Source organism: Urocitellus parryii, chromosome 1 (genome assembly GCF_045843805.1).
Source record: "Urocitellus parryii isolate mUroPar1 chromosome 1, mUroPar1.hap1, whole genome shotgun sequence".
NCBI classification, from domain to species: domain Eukaryota; kingdom Metazoa; phylum Chordata; class Mammalia; order Rodentia; family Sciuridae; genus Urocitellus; species Urocitellus parryii.
The window spans coordinates 18787232-18814980 of record NC_135531.1 but is presented as its reverse complement, the minus strand read 5'-3'; the positions used below and the strand labels follow the sequence as shown (position 1 = coordinate 18814980).

General features: G+C 40.5%; 1 protein-coding gene across 1 annotated transcript in view; it reads left to right on the top strand.

The window, feature by feature from the left end:
- The first annotated feature begins 341 nt into the window (after window positions 1–341).
- The window catches only part of Egflam (EGF like, fibronectin type III and laminin G domains), a 175124-nt gene continuing 147716 nt past the window's right edge, over window positions 342–27749 (top strand). The window contains exons 1-2 of the mRNA XM_077795502.1: window positions 342–371; window positions 987–1097. Of these exons, the coding sequence (XP_077651628.1) occupies window positions 1001–1097 (97 nt within the window). The 5' untranslated portion in view covers window positions 342–371; window positions 987–1000. The remainder of the gene's footprint in view (window positions 372–986; window positions 1098–27749) is intronic.

Here is a 27749-nt window from a genome sequence, read left to right as displayed (position 1 = left end):
CCCGGGATCAGTGACCACGACCCCGCTCGGGTACCCAACCTCAGCCGGGCCAGCGAGTGCGCCCTTCCAGGGGCTGAGCATGCGTCTCTGTCCAGGATTACCCTGGAGTTTTATCTCCTCCCTTGGAGGGTCTCAAGTTGCCAACCCTGCGGTGAGGGCACCCTGCTCCCCTGCGCGGGGCCCTAATCTCCACCCGGCGTTTCCGTCTGAGAGGCCGGGCCCCAGCTCTCCATCTGCGCATCTTAAATCCCATTTATCTTCTTAGAGCCCAGACCTTGCTGCCCCGCCTCCTCCCCCTCTTCTCCACTTGCAAATCACCCCGCCACTCTCATTTCCTCAAGTGCCCTGGACCAGCACGATCAACCTTGGAGGTGGGAAAAGTCGCTAAACTGGGTGGAAGCGACCTAGAGGGCGCGGCCGGAGGAGGGTCCAGCCAGGGAAGGGGGAGGCGCCCCGAGTTCGGGGTCAGGACCGCGGCAGAGGGTCCTAGACTTGTCACTCTCTAACTCTTGCCCTTGTGGCTCCAGTGGTTGAAGTCGGCCTTTCTCCCCCCCGCCCCCATCTAAGTGGCCAGAGGGGAAGGGCTGAGCTGGGGGCAGCTAGAGAGGGGGTGAGGGGCGGGCTGTCTGCACCCGAGGTGGGCGAGGAGTGAATTGTTTCAAGGCCTGCCCGGTCTCACTTCCACTCGATTGTAATTCCATCCCGGGGCGGGTCGACCTTCCCTCCCACTGGCGGCCAGTCTGTCCCTCCCATCGGCCTCCGTCGTCCCCCCTCGGCTTCCCCAAGCCCTGCTGCTCCAGCCGGCTTCACTCTCGCACGCCGACCTCCCGGCTGCTCTCCGGTTAATTGGGCTCCCCCGTGGACTCCTCTGTGGTTCCTGGTCTCCCGCCTCCTCACCCCTGCCAAGGGATCGCGGGTCCGCGTGCCCAAGTCCCCCAGGAGACGCCCTTTTCCCTGAGCGTCTGGGACTTGGTGAAACTTTGCAGGCGCCGGCGGAGAAATGGATTCAATCCGAGGCGTCTTGCTCAGGCTCCTGCTCCTGGCTTCCAGCATCCGACCCGGCGCTCTGTCGCTTAGAGCTGCTCTCCGAAAACCAGGTAATTCACACAGTCCGCCCAGGGGCACTATGCCCCGAGCACCCCAGTCCTGGCGCTTGGCGAGGACGCAAAGCCCGCAACGCACAGCCGTTCTGTCCCCTGTCTAGCGCCAGTTTATCTGGCTTCAGCTCTGCCCGCGGCTAAGCAGACAGGAGCCTCGCCCTCCCCCTAGCCCAGGCGGTTCCAGGGATATTTGTTTGTTTAAAGAAATGATCTATTTTCCAGATCCAGGAGAGGTGGTGGGCTCTGTATTTGACCACAGAGACCTAAGAGTTGGGGTAGCGATCATGCTGTATCAATTAGAGGACTGCGACTGTGCAGAGGAGTCAAACAGCTCCTCCTGGGTCTCTAAACATCTTATTGAATTCATATTGCCTAGAGCCCAGCCATTTCCTGTTAAGTGTCTGAAGGTTTGCCTGGAGTGCCCCTGCACATCTCCCGTCCTGCCCACGCACTGTGTAGGGATGCGCACTTTGCAGTTTGGATCCTCTATCGCCCTGGGGCTGTTTGTGCAGAAAGGAGCGCTCAGTGGGTTAATTTGATCCTGTTTTGAACTCCCGTCTTTGCTCTGGTGTTTCAACAAAGATGTAGGCATTGTAGGCTATCACAAAGGACTGGGGAGAACGAGAAATCACAATAGCTTGCATTTCCTCAAGTTATATTGGTAAAAAGTCTTTATGTATGTTTATCTACTTCAATTTTGCCTGTGTTGTGAGATTATTCACAGTAGAACATTCTAAACAATAAAGTTTTAAGCATTGTTTCTGAATAACGATTTTCATTCTTCTTTGCTAGGACCATATTTAGAATTCTGAAAAAAAATCTGTTTTTTCTTAGCTTACTTGGTAAACGAGGTTGTCTTATGGGATTAATTATATCTTATGAACAATGGAAAACAATATAACTTTATTTGAATGCAGTCTGCAAAACTCAAAGAAAGTGCAGTTTATCTTCACAAATGTTTCTGCAAGAAAGAGGCAAACCAGGGAAAATTTAGCAGAGGGCAAAGAAAATAATCCTCGCAGGTTCCCGTTTGGCTGCTTAAATATTTTCACTGCACAAGGATCTATCTGAAACGATGTGACTTGCCTCACAGCTCTGGGAGAGTCCTGTCTTCGGGTTGTATCTGTGGTCGCTTGTGCTTGGCTACCTGCCTTAGGATCATTATCATATTCTGCACCAGGCTTAAATTATGAGCTACTCCATTTCCACACGGTGCAATTCATTTTGGAGATAACAGCAACAGTCCAATGTAGTATTATATTAAATTGTTTTTCTTCCTGCATGCCCATATACACACTTCATGTATTTCAAAAAAGGCCTTCTTTCTAACTTTCCTCCACAAGAGAACCACATCACCATCAAATCTGCAGATTTGTACACATAAAACCATCTAGTCACAATTTTTTAACAATACAAAGTTGTATTTCTAACTCTGGTGTTTACAGTGTTCTTTTAAGAATAGATTTCAGTTCACGCAACTAGAATTCTAAAATATTTTACAAAAGACTGGTGTATAAATTGCACATATGGCTCACACTATTTTTCTTCCTTTCTTTCTACCTTGTTCATTAAGGGTCTCCTTCTGATATTTATGCCACAGATACATTGACCTCTGGTTTTACTTGAAGCATAGATGGGTTTTGATAGTGGAAACTTTGCCTTTTGAGTATTATTGGCATATTAAATACATCAAATTCAAGGTAGAAGGTGTGTTTAGACTAAGTTCAGCCCAGAAGAATTTTCTTATTACTTTATAATTTCATCCAGACATTGACTTTCAGGTTGGAAAGCTGCTGAGATTAAAATGACAGCTTCTTCATAAACTTCAGGGGAAATTTTCCTCCTGGGCTCATTTACATCCCTTGGAAAGACTAGTTTTTGATCCGGAAAATTGGTCCAGATTAAAAACTGAATGTGCCCTGCTTGGTTGTAATGTGAACAGCAATGAGCTAATTTATAATCTTCCCCAGACACCAGTAAACCCTGCTGGTACCCCTATGGGAGCATCTCTGTACCTTGATGCCTCCATAGAAATTGGTCTATGTGTTGTGCATTGGAGGTAGGTGGCCACAGTGCCAGCATTCCAGAGCAGTCCTGTTTTGTTTGGAGAGCCTGCCCTATCTTTCCAGGTTGCTAAATCTACTTTTGATAAGTGTTGCTTTGTTGGAGAAGTCTTATATTCACATTAACCCGAAAATTCTCCATCCCCACCCATCTTTGGTGAGAAAAAAAAAGCAGATAGCAGCTTTTGGTACAAACACCCTTTCCCTCCACCCCAAGACAGTACATCTTCTGGTACTGAACATAAGTAAATAAATCCCTACATGTGCTATGACTCACAAGAAATGGCAGTTTTGAAAGTAAGTCAAATGAAACAATAATAACTGACACTAATCAAGTGCTTGTTGCATTGTTTTGAGAATGTGACATACACTGATTTCTTTAGTCGACCTCATAGCCCTGGGAGATGGGTATTATCATCCCTGCTTTACTGAAGGAAAGTTGTGGCTTAGAGAGGTTAAATATCTCACCCAAGGCCATAAGACTAGTCAGTGGTAGAACAGGAATTTAGGCTTTGGTATTCAGGGTCAGAAACTGAATTTAGAGCATCTCTGTTCAGAGAGGTTTGTAGATTATTTTGTAGAGTATCTTCTTCCAGACTGCAGATGGGCACTCCCAAGGTACAGTGCCCTGGAGCCTAGGTCAAGGACATTATCTCTCTTTGTGTGTGTGTGTGTTGGGGGTGGGGAGTGACTGAGTTCCTCTTAAATAAACATTTGCACATGGAACATTGCAGGCCTCCAAAGGCGTGCAATGTGGTACTGATGTGCGGTTTTAAAAGCCACTGGCTACCAACCTGAGGATCAGAAGGGTAGCCCTACAGGGTGATAACCAGCAGCTTGCTTTTCTTGTTGAACTCCTGTGACTGCACACAGGTTGGTGTCATTAGGCCTGCTCAGATCTCCATGCTGTAGGTAGGGTATAGATGTGCTGTCTCTCCACAAGGTTCTGACAGTGCAGTTCTTAGGGCTGGTCCTGCTCACAAGGCCTAGAGGGTCCACTAGAGTACCTGGGAGCCCTTGGAAAATTGGGAGGGCAGAAGGCTCTAAGTCTATACCATCACCATGATGTCTTTCCCCCAGGTCTTCATAGTGTAGCAACTCCATTTGTTGGAAAGCCATTCATTCCTTCTCAGACACAAATTCAAATCCAAGACCTGGAAGTAAGTGGATAAACCCTCATTTTGTAAGTGGGCTGAGGGGCATTTTGTGTCTTGCTTGAGTACAATTAGAAGCTGAACAGGGAACTAATGCCTAAACCCCACTCTGCTGGTGGTCTCTAGTGTAGTGCTTCTCCCTTACCCTGAGTCCCACCAGTAAGTGCAAGGGTAGTGTGGCATTTGTGGGGCAGAAGGAAGGGAAGAAGAAATTCAGACATCTGCTGTAACCAGCACACAATAAGCCATCTATATTCCCACAAGCAGATAGGAAACTTTTGTCTTTATTATCATCTTTTTTGGGGGGGGGAGGGTTAGATTTATAGTGGTATGATTTACATCTGGTAAAATTTATCCTTTTCAGGTATACAGTTTGATGAATTCCTACAAACATACACAATAATGTAACCACCAACATAATAAAAATATATAGAACATTTCCATCACTTGAAAATATTCCCTTGTGTTCATTTCTAGAAAATCTACTCCCTCCCAGACCCTGGAAACCAGAGATCGATTTCTGTCCCTGTGGTTTTGCCTCTTCAGAATGTCATGTGTGGTATTTCCCTTGTTTTGCTTGGCATAATGCTTTGAAGATGCATCAGTGTTATTGCCTGTAGGTAGTTTGTTCCTTTTCTATTACTCAGTTTAACTTTTCTCTAGCAAATGAGTCATGAACTGCTCCATGCTATTATTAATAAAGCTGCTACACACATGCAAGTCACATACTAGTCTTTGGGTGAATATGTTTTCATTACTTTTGGAAAAATAAGCAGGAGTAGCATCATAGCACCAGGTGTATGTAAAACTTGATAAGAAAACATCAAACTGTTTTCCAGAGTGGCTGTATCATTTTCTATTCCTATTCATTTTCTATTTCTATTCTGAATCTTCAATAGCGCTTAGTGTAGTTGGTTTTTTTTTTCAGTTTTACTTGTGCTATTTCTAATAGATGCATATTGAGATCACAGTTTTAATTTGTATTTCCTTAACGACTAATCATATTGAATATTTTCTTCATATACGCATTTGCCATCCAAGTGTCCTTTGGTAAAATGACTGTTCCGATCAAGAAAAAAAAAATTTAATGTAATTTTCCTTTTTGAGAAGGGATCTCCCTGTGTTACCTCAAACTTGCAATCTTCATGCCTCAACCTCCCAAGTAGCTGGATTACGGATGTGGACCACTGCACTTTGTCTGTGTTCAAATCTTTTGCTGACTTTTTAAAACTGTCAGATGTTTGTTTTCTTATTATTGAATTCTGAGTGTTCTTTGTATATTCTGTATTCGGGTCCTTTATCAGATATATGTTTTGTAACTATCAGATTCTAGTATGTGGCTTGTCTTTTTATTTTCTTTATGTTACCTTTCAGAAAGATTTGAATTTTGATAAAGTCCAATTTACTACTTTTTAAATGGCTCATACTCTTTTTTGGAAGCTTAAGCCAGGGTTACCAAGATGTTTCCCTGTGTTTTATTCTAGAAGTTTTTTAGATTTTTCTATTTAGGTTCATGACTCATTTTGAGTTAATTTTTACACAAGGTTTGAGAGGTAAGTCATGCTTAATTTTCTTGTGGGTGAATGCATCAGCATTATTTGCTAAACCCTGCTTGTCACTGAGCACAGCGTCTCTGGCTTAAAAGGCTTCTGTGACTGCACACAGGTTGGTGTCATTAGGCCTGCTCAGATATCCATGCGGTAGGTAGGGTAGAGATCTGCTGTCTCTCCACAGTGTTCTGACAGTGAAGTTCTTAGGGTTGGTCCCGCCCTGGCAAGTTTGAGGCTGGTGCCAAGAGCTCAGGACACGGTGCTGGGAGTCAGGGGTTGCAGGGTTAAAGGCCAGTGCTTCCACCTCTGTGGCTTTATTTATTTAAAAAAACTCAAGGCATTGGTTAATTCGTGGGCACAGGGAGAGGGCTTGCAGAATGCACATGGATCCCACTTTCCTCCTGTCTGTCCAGTTTGCCTGAGGTCCCAGGATCAGTGGGAGACTTGAAAGTTAGGGTTCAGAGTTCAGAGTTCACAATTTCCCCCAGATAATCTGAGGGTCCACACTCATTTTTAGGAAGACACATCATTGCACCAGGTGTATGTAAAACTTGATAAGAAAACATCAAACTGTTTTCCAGAGTGGCTGTATCATTTTCTATTCCTATTCATTTTCTATTTCTATTCTGAATCTTCAATCTTTTCCATTCCACGTCCTCAGTGTTTCTCTACCCACATAACTGTATTAATATAAGGATCTAGGGGAACTTGGAACAGACAAAGCAAGAGGTTAGAGAGGAGAGTTAGCTCATGGGCAGTAGAACTTGATGGTTGATGGAGGAGAGCACATGCACTTGTGGGGGTTTTCTGCTGCGGCTAGTATGAAGTTGGTTTTCCCAGTGCCACCTCTGTCAACCTGGAATTTATGAGACTCGTTACTGTCTCACATATAGGTCTCATCCAAGCCAAGCCCCCTTTCCAAAGAAAATCCACTGACTCTTCACTGCATTAGCCCCGCTTCCTCCGATTAGTTTCTACATCATGTCTAATCCCTATATAAAGCACCTCTCTCCGTCTTTTTTCTCTGTTTTTCCTATGATTCTCTGTGAGATGAAGGGGCAGAGAAGTCAAGATCAATGATAAATGTAGTTTCACACTAGGCAGTACTTGTTTCTCAAGGAAAAATGATTTGGCCAGAAAGTAACTGAAGTGTTTTTTGTTTTTGTTTTTTTGTTTGTTTTTTTCCTTTTGGTTTCTTACACAGAGCTTTAATAACTTTAGAATTCTTCTGGGAGTAATCATCCATCTGCTCATGGGTTACTGTAGCCCAAAGATGGCCCAGCGATTCTGAGCTAGATGGATGAAACCCAGGGTTCCAAGTGTCTGAGGCTGAGATGGACGTCAGCTTTCACGTAGCTATCCTGTGATACCTTGTATTTCCCCACCTCACTCACCGGGCAAGCAGGACTGTGGTTCTTCCCAACTGACTACATGGCAAGGTGTCTTGATTGCAGTAGAAAACCTTTGAAGCTGATCAAGAGCCTTGCCTCTTGTCTTGCTCACCACACGCCAAGCTGTACCTGTTGGAAGTGCACCTGCTATTTCAGGGATAGAAAAGGGGAAAAGGGAAAGAGACGTGGCAGTTTGTAAACTCATCCCCAAACTCAGCCTTGATGCCATTAATTGTGGACCTCCCTTTTGAAGGAGAACCCAAAGTGTGGTTTCAACCTCTTGAAATGAGCTGGAAGATATTTGCTTCCTTGCAGAAGCCCTGATCTCACAAGGAGAAAAGGGGCCCAGGTGAAAAGAAACCAAATCAAATAAGATAGAGGCGTGCTTTCCAGAGAGGGCTTCCAACAGGTGTCAGGCCCCTGGCCAGACACATTCCTGATAGGTAAGAATTTTTAGAGTACACCCTAGGTATCTGCCTTTTTAACAATGAGATTTTGGGTGACTTGCCAGTGGTTCAGTCTACACTTTGAGAATTTGGGCTTCCCCTGTGCCTCCCCTCCCTTACACCTCCTCCCCAGGTGCTCTTTGCTGCACCTGCAGTCTCTGTTTGGCTCCTTCTCACCACACTGCGACTGCCAACAACAGCATGTGGCTTCCTGTATCTGTAATTTGATAAGACAACCCTGTGTTTAGACTCTCAGTGGGATTTTTGGAGGCTGGGTTTGGGATGTGTGGTTTTCTTAAGGTACATGAATGATATCTTGTCAGAATCAGGTTCTCTTCACCCTCATTCCCACACGTTCATTGAGAGATGGCTCCACAAGGGGGGAAACCCACAGCAGTCTTAACAAAAAGCCTTGCCTATTTTATAAAATCAATCCCTGTCCTTCCTTTATCTCTTGCCTTTACAAAGTTTGTTCCTTCTGCCTCCGGTGGCTGGTTTTCCTGGCTGAGCAGGAAAGCTCTGGTGGGAACACACGTTTTGATATTCAACAAATTTGGATTCAAGTTCTGACACCGTTTTACATGAGTTACTTGGTGGCATTGGGCAAATTATATAAGCTCAGTAAGCCTCAGTTTCTTCATCCATAAAAATTGGTTAATGAGAGAACCTACCATATAGGCTTGCTCAGAAGACTAAGAAAGTGCATGAACCAAGGCAAAAGGATTAGAAGACTGAAGTTTGAAGGCACTATTGAAGAAACTCGGATTGTTTAATCTGGGTAAGAAAAATTTTTTAAAAAAACCTTACAGGATAAATATATTTGCAGGTATCCTAAGTAACAAACACAAACATTGATGATTACATGTACTTTTATCCTTTTCTATACATGTAATGTGTGATTGCATGTGATTTAATTTGTATTGAGTTGTAATTTTTTTTGCATAAATTAGTTTACAAATCAGAAAGACTATCTGCCTGGGTGTGTTAGTTTGGAAAATGAAGCTGCAAAGTATGTGAATTCCCCTTGAATGGTTTTCCTTTGTGAAACGGTAACCTTCAGGTTGATGGGCGATGTTTTCCTGGTAACTGTTTTGTGCAAAGTTTTACAGGATGGAGGTGGAGGGGGGCAGCTGTAACAAAAAGAAAGTTATCCAAACTGATCTGTGATTGGGAGTCAGCAAATGTTTACGTGAAGCTAGAGAGCTAGGAAGTAGCTCAGATCTTGCTCAGTGACCAGGAGGTCAGAGTAACTCATGAGCCACTACCAGTAACCTAAAAAGATAGACCAGGCTCAATCCACTTCCTGTTAATTATTCTTATATTTTCTCAGTTATAGGGAGTCCCCACTTACCCTAGATAACTCCATTAGCTTATTTTAAGAATCAAAGGAAATAAAGTTTCAAACTAGTGCTTTGAAAGAGCTCAAGTGTTACATAAGCTATTACAGGTTGAAAATCTGAAACCCAGAATTGTCCCAAATCCAAAACTTTTTGAGCTTTCACATCATTCCACAAGTAGGAAATTCCATAGCTTAACTTATGTGTGAAACTGGTTTTGTACGCAAATTACAAAACAATAGTGCATAAAATTACTTTTAGATTATAGTATAAAGTGTATATGAATTTCATGTTTAGACTTAGGTTCCATTTCCAGGATATTTCAGTACATATATGCACATATTCTGAAGTCTGAAAAAATTTAAATTTGGAACCACCTAGACATTTTGGATAAAGGATACCCAGCCTATGTTATCTAATAATAATCACAGTAATTATTATTACCATAACCAACCAGACCAACCAAGGATGTATTTTCTGATGCTTTGATCTCAATTCCAAGTCTCTTCCTTTTCTATTCCCCTAAAGACACTTGATGTCTCATTCTTTTTCTGACTCTGCAAATCCTGAGCAATTTAAATTTTAACACTTGTGTTTGCTGACAGGGAACCCAAAAATCCCAAATCAAATTTAATCCAGTGTTAATACTATTTATTTTTCCTGGTGCAATAGGTTTATATTAGCCATTTAACAGTTTATATTGTGCAAAAGGAGTCGTATCAGCAGGCACTTTGGTATAACATCTGGGCAGTTGGGAACATAATACTTAAATATAACCTGCGTTTAAAGCCTTCCTTGGACAGATGGCTAATTTTATTGATCTAATCTTACACTTAAGAATAGTCCCATGATCCTTTGCTTGTGATTCTTAGAGTGAGCAGAGAAATAAATAAAATGGGTGGCAGCTGTGAATTAGTTGCCTGTTATATTTTGTGGTTTATTTTTTAGATAGTTCAATATAAACAGTAGCAGTATGAATTACTTTAATCTCTATCCTAGGGGAGCTTAGTTAATGCTTGAAGTAATCCAGGTTAAAGACAGCACTCTACCATGAGAGTTCACATCTATTTTCTTATGTTGGTGACGGTGCCATACCACTGGTTAAATATTTGAAACTTTACTAGTGCCCTAGGTGGAAACCCACACTGCAGAACTGCTTAGTTATTATTTGAAGAACCTTATAATCCATTCTCAAAGGTGGCTGCAAAAATACTTTGAATGATGTTATCAAAAACTCACAAAAACTCAGAAACTATCAAAAAATTTTTTGCTAATTTGTTAATTAGCATAAATTTTGCTAGATATAAGGCCCATGTAAAAGGAGAGTCATTTGCCTGGCCCCCTAGATGGTTTGCTGATGCTGCTGTTACAATGTTACTGTATCTGCCTTAATAGATATAGGCAGGTGTTTGCATTAATCAAAATAATTAACACTATGTGCTGTGATGAGAAACTCCAAATTTTGGTGGCTTCACACAAAATTTATTTTTCATTTATTCCAAGTCCAGCGTGTTATTTCTGGTTGACTGGCTCTTCTTGGCTGCCATCCTCTAAAGGGTGATGTAAAGACCTGAGTTATTCTGTCTTTAATACCTCCATATTATAAAGACATCATCTTCAAAATGGATCCCCAGGGCTGGGGCTGTAGCTCAGTGGCAGAGCACTTGCCTAGCATGTGTGAGGCACTGGGTTTGATCCTTAGCACCACATAAAAATAAACAAATAAAATAAAGGCATTCTGTCCATCTACAACTATAAAAAAAATGGATCTCCAAGATAAAGAGAAAGGTTTTCATGAGAGATTTTATGTACTGCATCAGACCCCAGTCACATGGGCCCCAACCAAACTGTAAGGGTTCTGGAGAAGACTGTGTGCTGTATACAAAGGAAGGAAATGAACCAGAGGTGGTGGGTGGTCTCTGCTGTACTACCGTGGAATTCCTAAAATGGCAAAGAAGAGATGTTACCAAATTTGCAAGAGAAGCTCCTATGATAGTTTTTGTGTCTTTTGCCTGTGGATGTTGGTATAGGTGGCAGAATTTGGCCTGAAATTTGCTTTAGTTGTAGTGTACAACCTGGCTGAAAAGCAAATTATTATCTGTATTAGTCTGCTTTCTGTTACTACAGCAAAATGCCTGAGTATGATAAAGAGATTGTTTTTGCTCTCAGTTTAGGTCCAACGATCATAGGGCTGCACCTGGTGATGACTGTGCTAGCAGAGTCCAAGGGGTGCAGAGCATGTCATGGTCAGAGAGAAGGAGCATGTGCATGTGTGTGTGGCCTTTTTTTTTTTTTTTTTTTGAACCGGGGATTGAACCAGAGGTCGGTCCTTTGCCACCAAGCCATGTTGCATGGCCCTTTTTGTTTTTGAGACAGGGTCTCACTAAACTGCTTATGGCTTTGCGAAGTTGCTGAGGCTGGTCCCAAACTTGCAATTCCTCCAGCCTCAACCTCCCAAGTTACTGAGATTATAGGTATGAACACTGTGCCTGGCTCACTTCCTCTTTTTGTAAGTCTTCAATCATGGGGGCTGCACCCTGATGACCTTATCTAATCCTACTCACCTCCCTGGACCTCATTTCTAAACACCATAGTCAGATTTAAGTTTCCACTTTCTTAATACCTCACAATGGGTATTAAATTTCAAGTTTCCACTTTCTTAATACCTCACAATGGGTATTAAATTTCAATATATGAACCCTTACTGGATACATTCAAAGCACACACAAGGCATATCAGTTACCATATATCTATTTGTTGGAGGCCAGCTAATTTAATGAAAGAACCTAAAAACTAAGCAGTTAAATTGACTTAGGTTGATTTTTCAATAGGGTCCCAAAAAGGTATATGTGGCTAAGTTAACATATGCTAGATGTTGCTACATGTTTTCTACGTTTTACAAAAAAGTAGAACTCTTTAAAAAAGTAACACAACTACCTAGCAGATTAAATAGAGTGAATTTCTAAGGCATATCAAGTAATCCAATTTTTTAGAAGCTCCTTCAATTTGTGTTCGGTAACAAAAGGACTATACACTATAGAAAATTCTATACGTGGTAGAAAAATTCAATCAGTGAGAGATGCTTCTTAAAATATAAAAGTCATTTTTTAGACACCACAGCCTGATCTGATGAGAAATAAAGATGTTGTGGATGTTTCCCAACAAAAATCATTTGGTACATTTGGTTGATCTCATTTGATTTTTGTAATTCTTGCTCCACCAGGAAGTTAGGGCATAAAGCTACCATAAGGAAATAGGCTTAGGCAGCATGTGAACCTGGGTTGACCACCCCCTCGCTCTTGTTACTTCCTGTCCACCCAGAGATGTTGCTACAGCTAATGGGTGAGCTAATCGATAAACTCATCTCAGAGTGCCCGGGTTCCTCTGCAGTCCGGAAGGACATTGCCAATGAAACATCCTCCTCATCCAGCCTTCAACTGGAGAGGCTCTTGTATGTCACGGGACACTCTGTGGAATGACCCAGGGCTGCTTTCAGTCATGCTTCAGGCTATTTGATGCACAGAGAAAGTGCTGGTTTTGCAAAAGACCTGACGACTACGGGGCTGTTTCCAAACCAGCAGCAGCTGTTGCAGCTGGGGGATATCCCCTGAATCCTCCCAGGTATCTCCTAGAGAAGAACATTTCTGGGGTCTCAGGGACCCCCCAGATGACAGAGCCTGGCTTTGAAGCCTTTCATTCCTTCACTACCCAGTCATCTTCATGGGTAGCAAATGACACTTGCTAGACCTTCAATATTTCAAGGCTTACCATTCCCATCTCAAGGCTTTCTGTTAGTTTCTCAAACATTTGTTTGATATTCTGGGAGTTTCTAATTGGTGTAGTTAAATAAATAAACCACTAGGTTTCAAGAAGAAGAAGCATTCATTTAATAGCTATTTGAAAGTAATTGACAGGCTTAGTCACATTCGACATGGGGAACATGTATCCCTTCATCTTGGAGGAATAGTAACGAGACTCCAACAGGCAACCCTAGGTTTGAATTCTAGCGTCAACATTTATTGTTGTCTGATGCCAGATGTAGTAATTCATCTCTATATTTTTGAGATTACTTTTCTGACACTTAAGGTTCATAATATCGACAACAAGGGCTTTGTGTGATTTATTTAAATACACCTACAAATATTCCTTAACATTTGGTATACAATGGGCACTCTAAAGTTAGTGCACATTAATTAGACTGATTACAGTTTATAATTATATAGTGGTAATTTTTTCATATTTGATATAACTTCAGATTTTGAAGACATTGGCACAAATGTATAATTGAAATTAGGTATCTGACAAAACATGAACAAACAAATTTCATTTCCTTAATTTTATAGTACAGATTGTTGAAGTTTATATCCCCAAATAATGACAGCAAAGTTCGTGACATTATTGAAAGCCCTGGAGTCAGATTCAAGTTTAATAAAAATAGCCAATGTTTGTTTTGGGCTTTGTACAAAATCAAGGAAAAAAATTATCAAGCCACTGTAGTAGTAAAAAACTGTACAATTCCCTACCACAAATGAGGTTATTTGTAGTTGGAATATTTTTTTAAAAGTTAGCTACCTTCTTTACTATTACATTAAGAGAACAAATGTAAAAGTGGCTATTTCTGTGATGTCTGCTTTCTCCCCATTTTGCTTTGACCGTATTCTCTGCCAGAATAATCTTTCCCAAGTGCAGTTCTGATGCGGTCACTCTTGTGTATAATATCCTGGTCTGACTCCCTATAGCCTTCCAAAGTTTAAAGTCCAGCATGTGAGTCCTGTCACAAGATGGCCCCAACTATCTTTCCTGTCTTCTCCACTGAATACACAGGCTGTTTTCCTGCCAAGCTGGATTATCTGTGATTCCACAGGCCTCCTCTCCACTTTTCCAGTGCTGAATGTTATCCACATGTTGATTTGCCCCTTTGGAATATGCTTCCCTCATCCCTTCCCAAGGAAATTCAATGACCCTTCAAAGCTCGACTCAGTTGCTCTCTGGTCTGTGAGCCTTCATCCTCCTCCTAGGCAGAGGCCACCCCTCGCTTCCCCCATTCTGCCTTATGTCACGTTATTGGTGTGCCCGACTCATGTCTTCTATTCTTAACTTTGTCAAGAATTGCACCACGGCTCCTCTCCACCTCAGCCTCTCCTGCAGTGCCTGATGGAGTGCCTGTCTTGCCTGTGATCAGCCCTTCACCCACAGCTGTGGAATGGAAAACAGCAGCCTCATTCTGGGCAAATACATTTTCATCTCGTGTGATTAATTTGGTTCTGCTCCCAGCTCCCAAATTCATTTCCTTCCTTGAGGGCAATACAGAAAAGGTGTCACTTCCACGTGCCAACATTTTTGCTCAACCTATGCAGACATTTGAAAACCCGCGATGCAATGTGATTCAGAGAACAGAATGCCCGAGGTCAGTCAGCAGCAGTGTATAAGTTAAGTCCCACCTGCATGCTGCCAAGGACTGTTGGAATGGCAGGGTTTTAAGGAGACAGGGATGGAGTTCACACTGTGAAATACATCGCCAGCCATACCCAGGGAACAGGTGGGGCTTGATATGACATGCCTCAGACCAGCTTTGTATCATGTCTTTGCAGGTTAAGAAGCAAAGGCAGTGCCACTTACTCAGACATCAAAAGACAGTGGCTGAGGAGGGAGTTAAAACAGTCCAATGCTCAATACTCCCTTTTCCCCCATCTGTCTTTAGAACCAAAGGCAAATGAGGCTTGTGTGGGAATGGTATGATTGAGAAGGTCAGGTTGCAGGAGAACTGTTTCCTGTGATGAGGTCTGACTGCAAGGTCATGAGGAAAATAGTGCCCCAGTTCTTCAACATTCTTCTTCAGTCTGATTGTGCTGACCCTGGCTTGCTTATGAAGATCAATTCTGTAATCCCTGAGAAGGAAAGCAACCAAAAGCAAGATTGTTTGCAAAGGGTTTTTTCATTTTTTCTTTTTTTTTTTTTTAAGACCCAACAAGCCTACTGAAATGAATGCCCCAGGGCAGTCCAACTGAAAGAAAACAATCAATGGATCCATTCATCAATTGACTTCTTGATCTACAGAGAAGTCCATAATGATGCACAAGTGCACAAATATAGAGTTAAAATAAGTTGGGTTATAATAGCAATCAAAATGAACTATAAAAATGATCTGATGCTGAGCATTAGGAAAATGTATACTGACGTCTGAAATTTACTTTAAAATGCATCAAAAATAAGTTCATCAACTTATGGAGAGAAGGGTCATTGTTAGATCTATGATAAATTGAGTCTAGTAAAATATTAATGGTTGAACTCAGGTGGTGAATATATACATGAACACTCTAAAATTCTCCCACTTTTCTGTATGTTTCAATATTTTCACGATAAAGTGATGGAAAAGATGCACCAAGTGTTAAGGAAATGAAGGACTCCACATGTTCACCCATGGAGAGTGAGGTCCCAGCGTGCTGTGCTCCTCCGCCCCACATCCTGGTGGACCTCCTCCTTTGTCCTGCTCCTCACTGTGCACTCACTCAGCCTCTGCTCTGCTGTGTGCTCCAGTGTCACCACATCCCCCTTCTCCTTGGGTTCAGTCAATGGGGAGCACCAGGAGGAGAGCAGGGGAGAGAAGCCAGTGTATCTCTTCCCTGATTTCTCCCTGCTTTGCTGGTAGCTGCTTGTTTCTCTCCAACCACAGGCTCCCAACCCTCTGTGGCTCCTGATTCTGGTTGGTCCATAACTCCATCTTCTCCACTCTCACTTTTAGCCCCAGGTGTAGTTACAGCATCTTTCTGTTGTGGTCTCTGGTCACATCAGTATCCTTAGCTCTTTATTACAGCTGTTCCTACTTCTGTAAGTAGCCTTTCAATTAAAATCTGTTTAAAATTAAGACAATTTTCTTCCTCCTAAGACCCTAATTGATACCTTTGTTACTACTACTTTGTAATATATGTCCCATTTCTACTATTTTCCTCCTAGGTGTACCTAAAAGGTTTTGATTTGTGTGTAGCTTGCATTCAGAGCTCTCTGAGGATCAGGTCTGATTAAGCTTAGGGAAGGCTGCTGTAAATTCATAGGGTAACTGGAAGTGTAATAGAAACCTTGATATTTGAGGATGAACTTATCCTCTGAGCACAGATCTGCTGGCCCATGGATAGGAGAATACTGAGACTGACTTGCTCATGACAGTGTGGTGCTCAGAAATAATTACAGAAGTATCCAGAGCTCTTAATATAAATTCTATAAGTAAGTTCTAGAGATCTCTTGTACAAATTTGTGTCTATAGTCAACTAAAATGTATTTTACACTTAAAAATCTATAAAAAGGTAGATATTATGCTAAATATCCTCACTATGGTAAAAAATAAAAAGAATTAAAAATTGTTCCTGTTACATATACTATATTGTTTTGATTAACACATAAATTAAATAAAAACATAAAATAAGCATCAGATCAGATGTTACCAGATAAAATGCAGGATGCCCACTTGAGTTTAAATTCAGATAAACGAAAAATACGTTTGCAATGAAACTTACTGAATCATACAAATACATTTTAGTGTGGATATATCCAAAATATTGCTTGTGGAAAAAAAGTCATTGTTCATCCAAAGTTCAAATTTAACTGGACATTCTGTGTTTCTGCTTGATAAGTCTGGCAACCTAGTAAAAGCATAATCACAGCAATACATCATATTATTTTCTTAGCCTCAATGTCTTTTGTGCCTGATGATAGTAGCTGGGTCTTTTGAAAAGTTGTGCAGGAAGGAGACTAAGCATGACTGAGAGAAATTTGAATCTGGATTCCATCATTTACCAGAAGGGTGAAAAGTTAGAAAACTAACCTTTCATGTGACTTCCACCTTCCCCCATTGAAATGGGCTTACTACGTAAGACTTGCAGATTGATAACTAAAAGTGAAGTCACTATGCTTGATACACTGTAAATGTTAAACAGAATAAAGTTAATTATTGTTCTCTTCACTTAGATAGAAATAATTTAATCAGAAGAAAAATTCTAAGGATCCAGACATCTCTGGACACATGTGGAATGAAGGGAAGACAATTCTTCATCTTTTGAGAAAGTCATTATGACCCCAAACTAACCCCTCATAACTCCAGTGGATTTGAACTAAAGAGAAAGACCACTGTAGCCTGGGACTTTCTTCCATTGTGGTTAGGTTTAGCTGATTTTTATGTTCCTGCTATTTTAAAGACCCTGTTCTGATCTCTTGGCTATAAAATTTTGTACCTTATATTTCATAAGATTAGTAGAGTTGAACATGTTTATTAGTCAAGCTAAAAAGAATTTATTAGGTCATCTCCATTGTCTTAGAGTGAATTCCCTAGAAACAGAACTCAGAGACAAGGATTTGAATGAAAGTAGTTTATTTGGAAGGTGCAAACAAAATGAGCAAGAGGAATGGAGGAGTGAGACAGGGAGTCAGTGAGGTTTTGTAATCAAGCCAGTTATATGTGAGTGGTTAAGTTCAAACTCACAGGAGAAAATCTAGAACATGACTCAGTTATCCTACCTGAGGGGCAAGGGAGCTGGAGTGCTTAAACCAAACCTGTTGGTCATTGGGGGAGGGATGCTGGGAGGGTGGATCCTAATTCCCCAGTACTTCCAGCCTGCTGGACTTATTATAGACAGAGCAGGTTTCTTATCTTCAGAGAAAACTCTCAGGCAAAAAGTTGGAGATGCTGGCAGCTAGAAGTGGGCTGTCCATCTCTCATGTGGTGAAGCCTGAAAGGTTATGGCAGGCACTGGCAGTTCTGTATGCCTGTGATTGACTAATTTTTATTTGGACATGCAAATTGGAATGCCATTTACCATATTGGTAGACAAATGTTATCCCATAGGTCTCTCTTATCTGTGGTTTCATTTTCTATGGCTTTAGTTACCCATGGTCAACCTCAGTCTGAAATTATTAAATGGAAAATTCTAGAAACAAACAATTCATAAGTTTTAGATTATATGTTATTCCTGTGTGATGAAATCTGGTACTGTACCACTATATCCTACGTAGGACATAAATCATCCCATTATTCAGTGTTTCCATGCTATATGTGCTACCCACCCATTAGCCACTTAGTGGCTATCTCAGGTTGTTCGTTCACCTATCTCATGTCATAGTGCTTATGTTAGAGCAACTCTTACAATGGCCGCAAGGAGCAAGAGTAGTGATGCTGGCAGTTTTATTAAAGCATATAATTAAAATTATTCTAACTTATTAGTTATTATTATTAATCTTTTACTGTACCTAACTTATAAATTTAACTTTATCATAGGTATGTAAGTTTATGAAAAATCAGTATATATATGCCGCAGTCTGGCTGGGCACAATTCACCAGCCACTTGTCAAGCAGAAACGAACTTTATTTTTAGAACACACATGCCGCACCACACGAGCTCTTCAGGAATTCCCTCAGAGCCCAACTGCCACCACCGGCTTCGGCAACCCCCACTCAACCCCCACTCTTCCCACTCTTGAGGCCGATTGGCTGGGTCATGTGAGCGAAGCCAAAGGAGTCCCCCAATGAGCAGCTCCATGGTCTGAAAGGGTGGGGAAACAGCCCAATGAGCATCACCGCAGAGGAGCCAATCAGCTGGCAGCTGGAAGTTTGCTGGGGCCATGGTGAGCCAATCAGCTGGAAGTTTGCTGAGGCCCCTTCGGCTGTGGCTCTCTCTCTCTCTCTCTCTCTCTCTCTCTATATATATATATATATATATATATATATATATATATATATATGGCTTGCTCTCTCTCTCTCTCCCAGGCAGGGGGTCAGGTATATATATATATATATATATATATATATATATATATATATATATGTAGTTTAGTGTTATCTACATTTTACATTTTTAGGCGTCCACTGGGAGTCCTAGAATATAATCCCCTCAGGTAAGGGGAGGCTATGTATATTGTAGGAAGAAGGCAAAAGATGTTGGGGAACTCCAAATCCTGGATCCCATTTCTCAGTCCTAACCTGCATTGGGATTTTCAGGGGAAAAATATCTATATCGCATTAGAAAATATAGCCTTTTGATTGAACCACCAGTTCTCCAGTTGAACTGCTTGGGTTTGAGACTCAGCAACAACTGAAAAAAAAAAAGCATTGCATTCATTTGTGCTGCAAAGATCAGTAGAAATTGTAGTCTTCATTGTTCATAGTTATGTCCAATAGTTTATAACTTGTTTGTAGGTCACTGATGGTTGCAATAGGGAAGAATGAATATTTACATTTTAAAGCATGTTTATGCCTTCACAAAAACAATATCAATTGCTAACATTCATATAACATCTGCTGTGTGCCAGACACTGGTAGCACAACAGAGCTTCCTGAGGCTGGCATCATAATGTTAGCACTGGAGGGCACTTTAGGGGCAACACTGTATGGTCTAGGGAAGATGCATCATTTGCCTAAGGTCATGCTGATAGTTAGGTGGACTTTGCACTAGGACCCAAGTTGTCTGACCTCTTGTCTGACACTCTATCTGCTAGATCTATCACCTCTATGACTCCATAGTAGAGAGCTTATGTGCAAATTCTATTTTCATTGATTGGTTTTACCTACCTCTAGAACTTAGTATTTGCTTTTATGTTTAGAAACTTTAGCCCAGGTTTTCAAGACAGTGTCATGCATGGAGAAACAAATGACTGGTGAAGGGGTTGCCCCTGATCTCCAGTCACATCAGAAACACTTTTACAGCTCCAAACTACATGTTAGTGAGAGGCACCAGGCAGGGGGTCAGGTATAGATGGAAAGCACATTCCTAAACTATCAAAATTCCCCTCTGGAATTATATCCACAGCACACTCTGAAGTGGAGCACCTGTGAAGGGGATATTTGAATATGACAGTGGATTAGTTAATTACTTGGTCTGCCTCTCCTTGTTGGGGATAACCTTGAGGAATTAATCCACTATGGCAAGATTCCAGAACATTTTTTAAAAACACAGTTATAGCCATACCTCTTAGAGTATCACCTTGCATAGCATTGCTCCTTTAGAGACAAGATTAGCAAATATGTTTTGTAAAGGACTGCAATAAATATTTTATTTAATTTATTTTTATTTGTTGGGTCTCAGTCATAGCTACTCATCTCTGCCATTGTAGAGCAAAAGCAGCCATAGGTGATATGTAAATAAACATGCATGTCATGTTTTAATAAAACTTTATTTACAAAAACAAGGCAAGGGCCAAAGTTGGCCCATGAGCTGTAGTTTAATGACTTCTGATTTAAAGTGCTGGAACTCTATTAGTGCTGAGTTGTCAGATAGCTGCTGTTTCCTTTTGTTTGCTCCCTCAGTAGTCTCATTGGTCAATGACATCATTAATATCCTCTTTCCCGTTGAAACCCTCGTGTTTCCTGGCAAACAGCCTGATCCAATTCCTAAACACCAGTGAAGATTTGAGTGGTTGTAATGATTAAATGTGTGATGAACAGTAAACCAAGTCTAGGAGAGTTAGCTTGTTGCTGTAATTGTAAATAATCCTGAGAACATAACATCACCCACTAAGTACTGCAATGACCAATACGAAATGACTGACTATATCCACAATATATATAGAAAGTCTTATAGGCTTGATCCATGTCCTAGAACCCCTATTATGCTCATATCTTAAGGTAACAACAATAGCTTAGTTATAAAGAAAAACAGGAATTTATTTTTATCAAGAGTAATTACTTTCATATAATTAAAATAAAAGCTCTCTTATCCAATCCTATTTTCATTTGTTAGTTAATTGAGAAAGTAAGTTCCACTGATGATTTTCACAGATTCTATTACATTTTATTTTCAGTTAAAAATGGCAATGGGAGATGTATTTGGTAATATTTAGGTGTAGGGCAAATTATTCCTCCTCCTCCCCCTCCTCCTCCTCCTCCTCCTCCTCCTCCTCCTCCTCCTCCTCCTCCTCCTCCTCCTCCTCCTCCTCCTCCTCCTCCTCTTCTTCTTCTTCTTCTTCTTCTTCTTCTTCTTCTTCTTCTTCTTCTTCTTCTTCTTCTTCTTCTTCTTCCCACAAGTAGGAGTTGAGGCATAAATTGCAGCCATAGTTCATGATCTAAGTACCTTGTGCTTCTTTTACAGTTGCAGCAATTGTTTTTAGTAATCACTTTTATGGAGTTATTGTAAAGCAGTCACCTTACTTTTTTATTGTTGTACTTTTATTGAATCTATTTACAAAAGAGAAGGTCATCTGTTTCCAACAACAATTAGGAATAATAGGGGTGACTCTGAGTTTTTACCCCATGTATCTGCAGGTGGAACTGAGGGTGAGAGCCAATGCATGGGCCATCCAGAGTGTGTACCCCAGCCATCCCAAGCCTCCTGGGCACATTGGCCATCATCAGTGCCAGTATCAGGAAATGAAGGTTATTGGTTCATTCAGAAAGCAACTAAAGGAGACTTTCTTTTGCCCACAGTGATTTCCGAAACTGTTTAGGTTTGGTTTGGTTTGTTGAAAATAAATTTCCTGCCTCCTGTTCACACTCATGTTTTGCTCAGGTAATCTCTCCAGACTATGTACACAAGCTTCTGCCAAGTATTAATGAAATTGTCAACTAATTTTGTCTTGGTAGAGTTCCAGTTGAGGAAGCCCTCTTCAGAAAGCAAGTCTCCAACCCTCCCTAACGCCTGCATCTTCTCTAATGGAATACACATGAAAAAATTACAGTGATCAGTATAACTCAGGATTTTTTTAAAAGATTTAAACATTTACATAGCTTTATTACATGACAAGTGTATTTCAAGCACTTCAATATAATAACACTTTTATTCCTTTTATCATACTTTTGAATCAGGTATTTTCCATGGCCATCTTGAAGAGACTGAGGCATAAAGAGGTTACGAGTCACAGGGGTGGGCTTTGAACCAAGACAGGACAGGTAGTGCCCTTCCTAGCCATATCTCCTTTCTGCTTCTGCAGACCTGAAGTTGCTCTACAGAGGGAGGGTTGAAGACATGGTCCAGATGGATACTCTGACACATCTTTCACATTTTACGGTTTTCTCTAATCAGCACAAATGGTAGGTTCTCATCAAATCATTTCAGGAGGTATCAGCCTGGGGGATATAATGTAGGCTCAACTTTCCAAGTTACCCATTTCTTGACAGCCATGGAATATTTTCAGGTGAAAGTGAGGTCCTTCCAGGGCATTGGAAGTCCAGAGTGGGCATTTACCAAACCTACACAATCCTCAACATGTTACCCTGAAACATCAGCATACTTACGACTTAAGGATATATTGCCAGAAGAAAACAATAGCATTGCCTTGAGTGTCTGAATTGGGAGTACTTTACCACAAGCAACATCTTGCATTTCACACAGATTATAAAAGTGTGAGCAGACATCACTTCTAAATGGTGACTCTGTACTTATGAAATGATGACAACGTGTGAACCTGCTCAGACAGTCTTGTCCAATCTAAAGGGACCAAGAAGGGGTTTGAATAAGGCAAACCTGGTCAGAGCCCATTACAGAGCTCTGGTCAAGTCAGGAACTCAATGACTAGTTAAATGATATCCGTCAGATTCAGACAAGATATGCCTATGAGGACAATGATAGAAATACAAGAGACTGACAGATGACGATGATGATGATGATGATGATGATGATAATGATAGATTGCAGTTTTATAATGCTTCAGACTTTACAAAACTCTTTGTCTTTGTTGTCACTATTGCTACTAGTATTAATAGTCCTAGGTAACAGATTTGGAGTTAGATAAGCCTATTTTACAACCTTACCTCTTAGACTTGCCATCTTGGTCATGTTCCTTGATCTTTCTGAGTCTTGATTTTCTTTTTCCATATGTAAAATGGGGGATAAATCATTTACCTTTTGAAGTTTTATGAGTTAAGTCTTATAATACCTATTATGTGTCTGCATGGAACCTAGTTTGCAATCAGTTCAAAACAGATTTAAAAAATCAGTTCAACAAAAAAAGTATACATGCAAACAAATTCAGAAATGTTAACAGGGTTGGCAGGAAGACCAGACCCTACATCTCTTGACTCTTATTTAGATCAGTAGTATTTGTGATATTATCTGGAGGCAGGCATGCTTATTCTTAATGACTGATAAGGCAAAGGTACCATTCAGTCAAAATGGACACCAAACCAATCAGAAGGAAATGAGTCTGTGCTCTGAGTTGAGACATGGAAGTGGGTACCATTCAGGCACTGAATGGGGGCTATGATAAGTTACTGTGATTTTGCTAATCACTTATTCATGTTTACATATTCATTTATTCATTCAACATTTGTTTATTTAGCAAGTACCATATGCTAGGTATTGTGCTAATTTCTGGGAATAAAGTGAATAAGAAATACAATAATTGTTCCAAACTCATTAATGCTTTGGAAAATTCCGAGGATATAATGGTTCTTCTCAGAAACAGAAATTGCCTATTTTGTAATTTAACTATATTAGATTTAAGTCATCTGATTACAGATTATAGAACTAATTATAAAGCTGAAAGGTACATTATGAATTGCTTTTTCAGTATAATTTCTTATTATAGATCTTTATTAATGTAGTTTAATATAAATGAAAATTCACTGAGCAGGTTAGATGGTCTGCAGATTTCACAAAACTGTTAAAGATAAAAGGGCTTAAATATGTGGTAAGGCTGTTTTATTGTATTACCCAATTTTCTTGACATCTTCCAGCACTTTCAATATAATTAGTAAAATAGCTGTAACTTTGGGGTTATAAAAGAAAGATAGTTTCAAAACTTGAAAATGGAAAAAAAACCATATCTATGGAAAAGAAAGGGTGTCTACTTTGATATTATCTATTATACATATTATTATTCTCATCTTCTGGTAAGCTAGAAAGCCTTCACTTCACAATTATACTTTACCTAGAAAAACCAAATGATTTAATAACACTTTATAATATCAAATAGTCGGATTGAATAGTTCACATTTAAGGTCTGAGAGTGGAGTTTTGAGTTCCTGAGGATTTTGTTCACAAGTTGAGAAAATAGAGGGTTCTTACAGATTCTTGAAGATAGGTGGTATTTTTAAATTCCACAATGGAGCTCAGGAGAGCTGAAATGCTAATTTTCTCTGGTAAAACACTCTTGGTCTATAAGAAAAAAAACAACACACAAATGACGTACATTTGTTTTCTTTTCCCCTTTCAAGTTACATAATTTAGTTGTCTAGACAATATTAAATTAACTAAATTGTTGAGCAACCTTCCTCTGGGTTGTGTAGAGCAGATGTGTGTTATTTCTTCAACTGGAGCAGTTGTGGGTGGGAGGAGGCACTATTCCATAAGGGAGGGGTCCTGGGGACAGGTCCCCACATTCAAGCCCTGTAGCTGGATCTATGATCCCCACATGTGTTATGAAGGTAGCCCCAGAGAACCCCCTTGTGGCTCATCTCAGTTTCAATCCTCAATTCCTGCCCTGAGTAGGGAGGGGAAATAGGAAGTCTTCTCTTGCTGACAGGAAGTAGAAGTTCTTTAAATTTACTTCTCATACCCCCATCTTCCTGACCTTCACCCTTACTGTGATTTGCCTTTTGGGGGGGGGGCGGGGAGAGACCATTTTCCTTCCAGTTTTTCAAGTTTGAGCCCTTGGAATTGCTTTTACTTCTTTTTCTTTTATCTTCTACTTGTAGGTTCTTCTTCCTTGGAAACTGTTCTTTTGTATCTCTCCCTTGCTTTTCAATTTCCAGGTTTACTTCAGACCCTTTGTACTTCAGGATTGCAATCGACTCCTAACTAGCTTGCTTTCCATCTTCCTTATTCTTACCTGTATGTATTAGTCAGGATGACCTAGCTTATGCTGCAACAACAGACAGCCACAAGATTTGAGTGAGTGGAAATAAAAGTTGCTGATAGTTTATGCTATCTGTACATTAGACTATAAAAGACTGAGCTCTGACGCATCTTTACTCAGAGACCCAAATTTCATAACTTAGAATTTTGTCCATTCCTAGTGTAGGGGGAAGAGAAGAACAGGAGAATATCACACCAATAAATGTATGACACAGTAACTTCTATTCACCATTGGCCAGAATCAGTCATATGGCAGAAACATGTAACCCCTCATGTGGGACCAAGTGCAGAAATTGATTTGGGAAACATTAGAGGGTCCTACCATTCCATCCTACAATGAAGGCCAGGAATCTACAAAATATAGGGTCCCTTAAGCAAAGCTATGGTAGTCTCCTCAAAGCATGCCTTTACTTAAAATTTTTCCAGCAATTACTACTCTACAGATAGTTAGATCTTGGAATTCTAGGTATTGAAGAGCCATTATTTGTGAAGCACTTAATTACTATGTCAGATACCCTGCTAGGTTCTTTATACCCATTATCTTATCAATTTCTTATGATTATTTAAGATGGCATTATTTTCCCCATTTGAAAGATGAAGAAAGTGAAGATTAATTACTACCTTAGTTTGAATTTCTCCAAAATCAGATGATGCTTTTGTAGCCCTCCCCCTATTCTTTTTGCATGGCAGGGCTGCATTTATAGGTCTTTCTCTGGATGAGATTGCATATGCCTTGAGGGCAGGAACCGTATTACTCAGTTGCTTTAACTATTTGGTGGAATCAGGCAGATAAATGTGACTGTAAATGTGCAAACACACAAACAAACACACATTCATTTCATTTTCAGTCCTTTTTGGTTGACTTTGTCCAGGGAAACGCTCAAGTCTGGATTTGGGCAGGAGGTGATTTTCTATTTCTCTGCTTACCATGCCACCATCAGCTTCTTTGCTCACTGACCTCCGGCATCTGTGTTGTCACTTGTAGATTCCAGTCCTGAACAGGGACAGGAGAAGGAGCTGACTTGGGGGTGGGCAGTCTCCATCAGGTTGTCATGGGTTCCCCTGCACCTGTCATATCTGGAAATGTGGACCTGTCATTATTCCCATTAGAAACACAAGAAGGAAATCCCAACTGTCTCCCTCTCCTCCAAAGTCTCTTGTTACTAGGGAATGGCTTTCAGATTTCTGCTGTGCACTGGATCTCCACAGCAAAGAACAGCAGCAGAATAGATGGCTCTGGCTTCAACCCACTGTCTGGGTTTTGTACCTTTTGAGGTTTTCTAACGTGGGAATCTCAACCCCTCCTTTTTAATATTGCTGTTCAATTTTGAAAGACTGACCAAATTTTGAAATGCTGAACTTCTGGACACACATGGTAGTTCACTATAAACAAAGATGGTTTGCTCTCCTCATTCCCAACCCCCACAAGGGCAGAAATAGATTGTATTCTTAGTCTAATCCTTTTTTAAAAAAATTATATCAAATTACTTGCCTAAACAATTTCCTGCACAGCAAACTCATAAGTTAATTATGTAGTAGATAAAAAATGCATTTTCTCTTATCTGTTTTAAATGAGTTGCCCTTTGATATCATTGACTGCCCCTTTGTTCTTATATGGCTGAGCAAGGACTTGTTTGAAGACTGGCTTTGTCACATTTCCTATGTTTGTCACCACTGCTTAAATAGAAAGTCTAGAAGGAAAACATTGAACAAATCAGCTGCCCAGTTATAGGTCTCTTGCAAGTACAGGCAAACTGAGAGTTGCTTTTATCTTCCAGGTTCTAAACTCATTCCCATTTATTAACCATATATGTGTTTCCCTACCTTCTGTTGTATGCAAACTGAGCACCCACAGTCCATGAGTTGGTGATTATTTCTATGTTGAAATCACACAAAGGTCCCAGATGTACTCAAGAGATAGTAATCCCATGTTCACATATGGGCAATTTAGGTACACTCTGCAAAGAGACAGGTTCATATTAAGAGACTCTTGTGTATACACGTGTAAGCAGAGTGTGGTTAATCAAGGAGAACTTTATGGAAAAATCAAATTCTGTGGTGGAAGAAGAAGACATCAGGTATGAAGAGGCACATGGACATCTGCAGTTGTCACACTAGATGAGGCAAGTCAGAGTTTCTATAGAAAACTGTAAAAACTGTTTTTTAAAAAGTCCTGCTGTATCTCTCACTATAAAATATATGACAGAGCACCGCCCTTCTGTAAAAGAGCTCTGTTGGAAATCTCCTTTGCTGTTTTGTGCATTTGTTTGGGGGTTTGGGGGTTTACAGCTTGTATTTTTGCTGTTGAACCTCTGACTACACATGTTTTTCATTTCCACTTGGAAGAATTTGGGCTGTTCTTGACTGAGAACTTCTGATCTAATAAGCCTTTATTTTTAACCTTTTAATTCATCTGATGTTTCAAACTATGAAGACCCTTTGCCTTCTAATCCGTGCTATATTTAAGTTGTCTTCATTTGTGGTGTGATGTGAGCCAGGAGACCCAGGTTTGAGCACCAGCTCATCTGGGTTGTATGACTTCAGACAAAACCTTCAACCTTGCTGAACTTCTATTTCCATGTTTGTAAAATAAATAAAGACAACAATCATTATTGCTCACCCAATTATAGTAAGGATGAAACTCAGTCATATGCATTATATGAATATTAAGTGGTCTTCAAACAGCCATCAGTTCAATAATTGTGCTGGCACTGGGTGGAGAATTCATTGCCAGGAATCCCTCCTTGAAGGTCTGCTTCCATTCCTGAAATACTTTAATCAGAAACAGTTATCCACACAGGAAACAAGTGAAAGCATATTTTTCCTTTCAGTGGCCTTTTTTTCTGATTCCCCAAATTGTCTACGTCTGTGGTTTTTTAAGTTGTAACTGGGGGAATCGTAGGTTCTGCTGGGCTTTTTCCTAGGGTCAGTGATT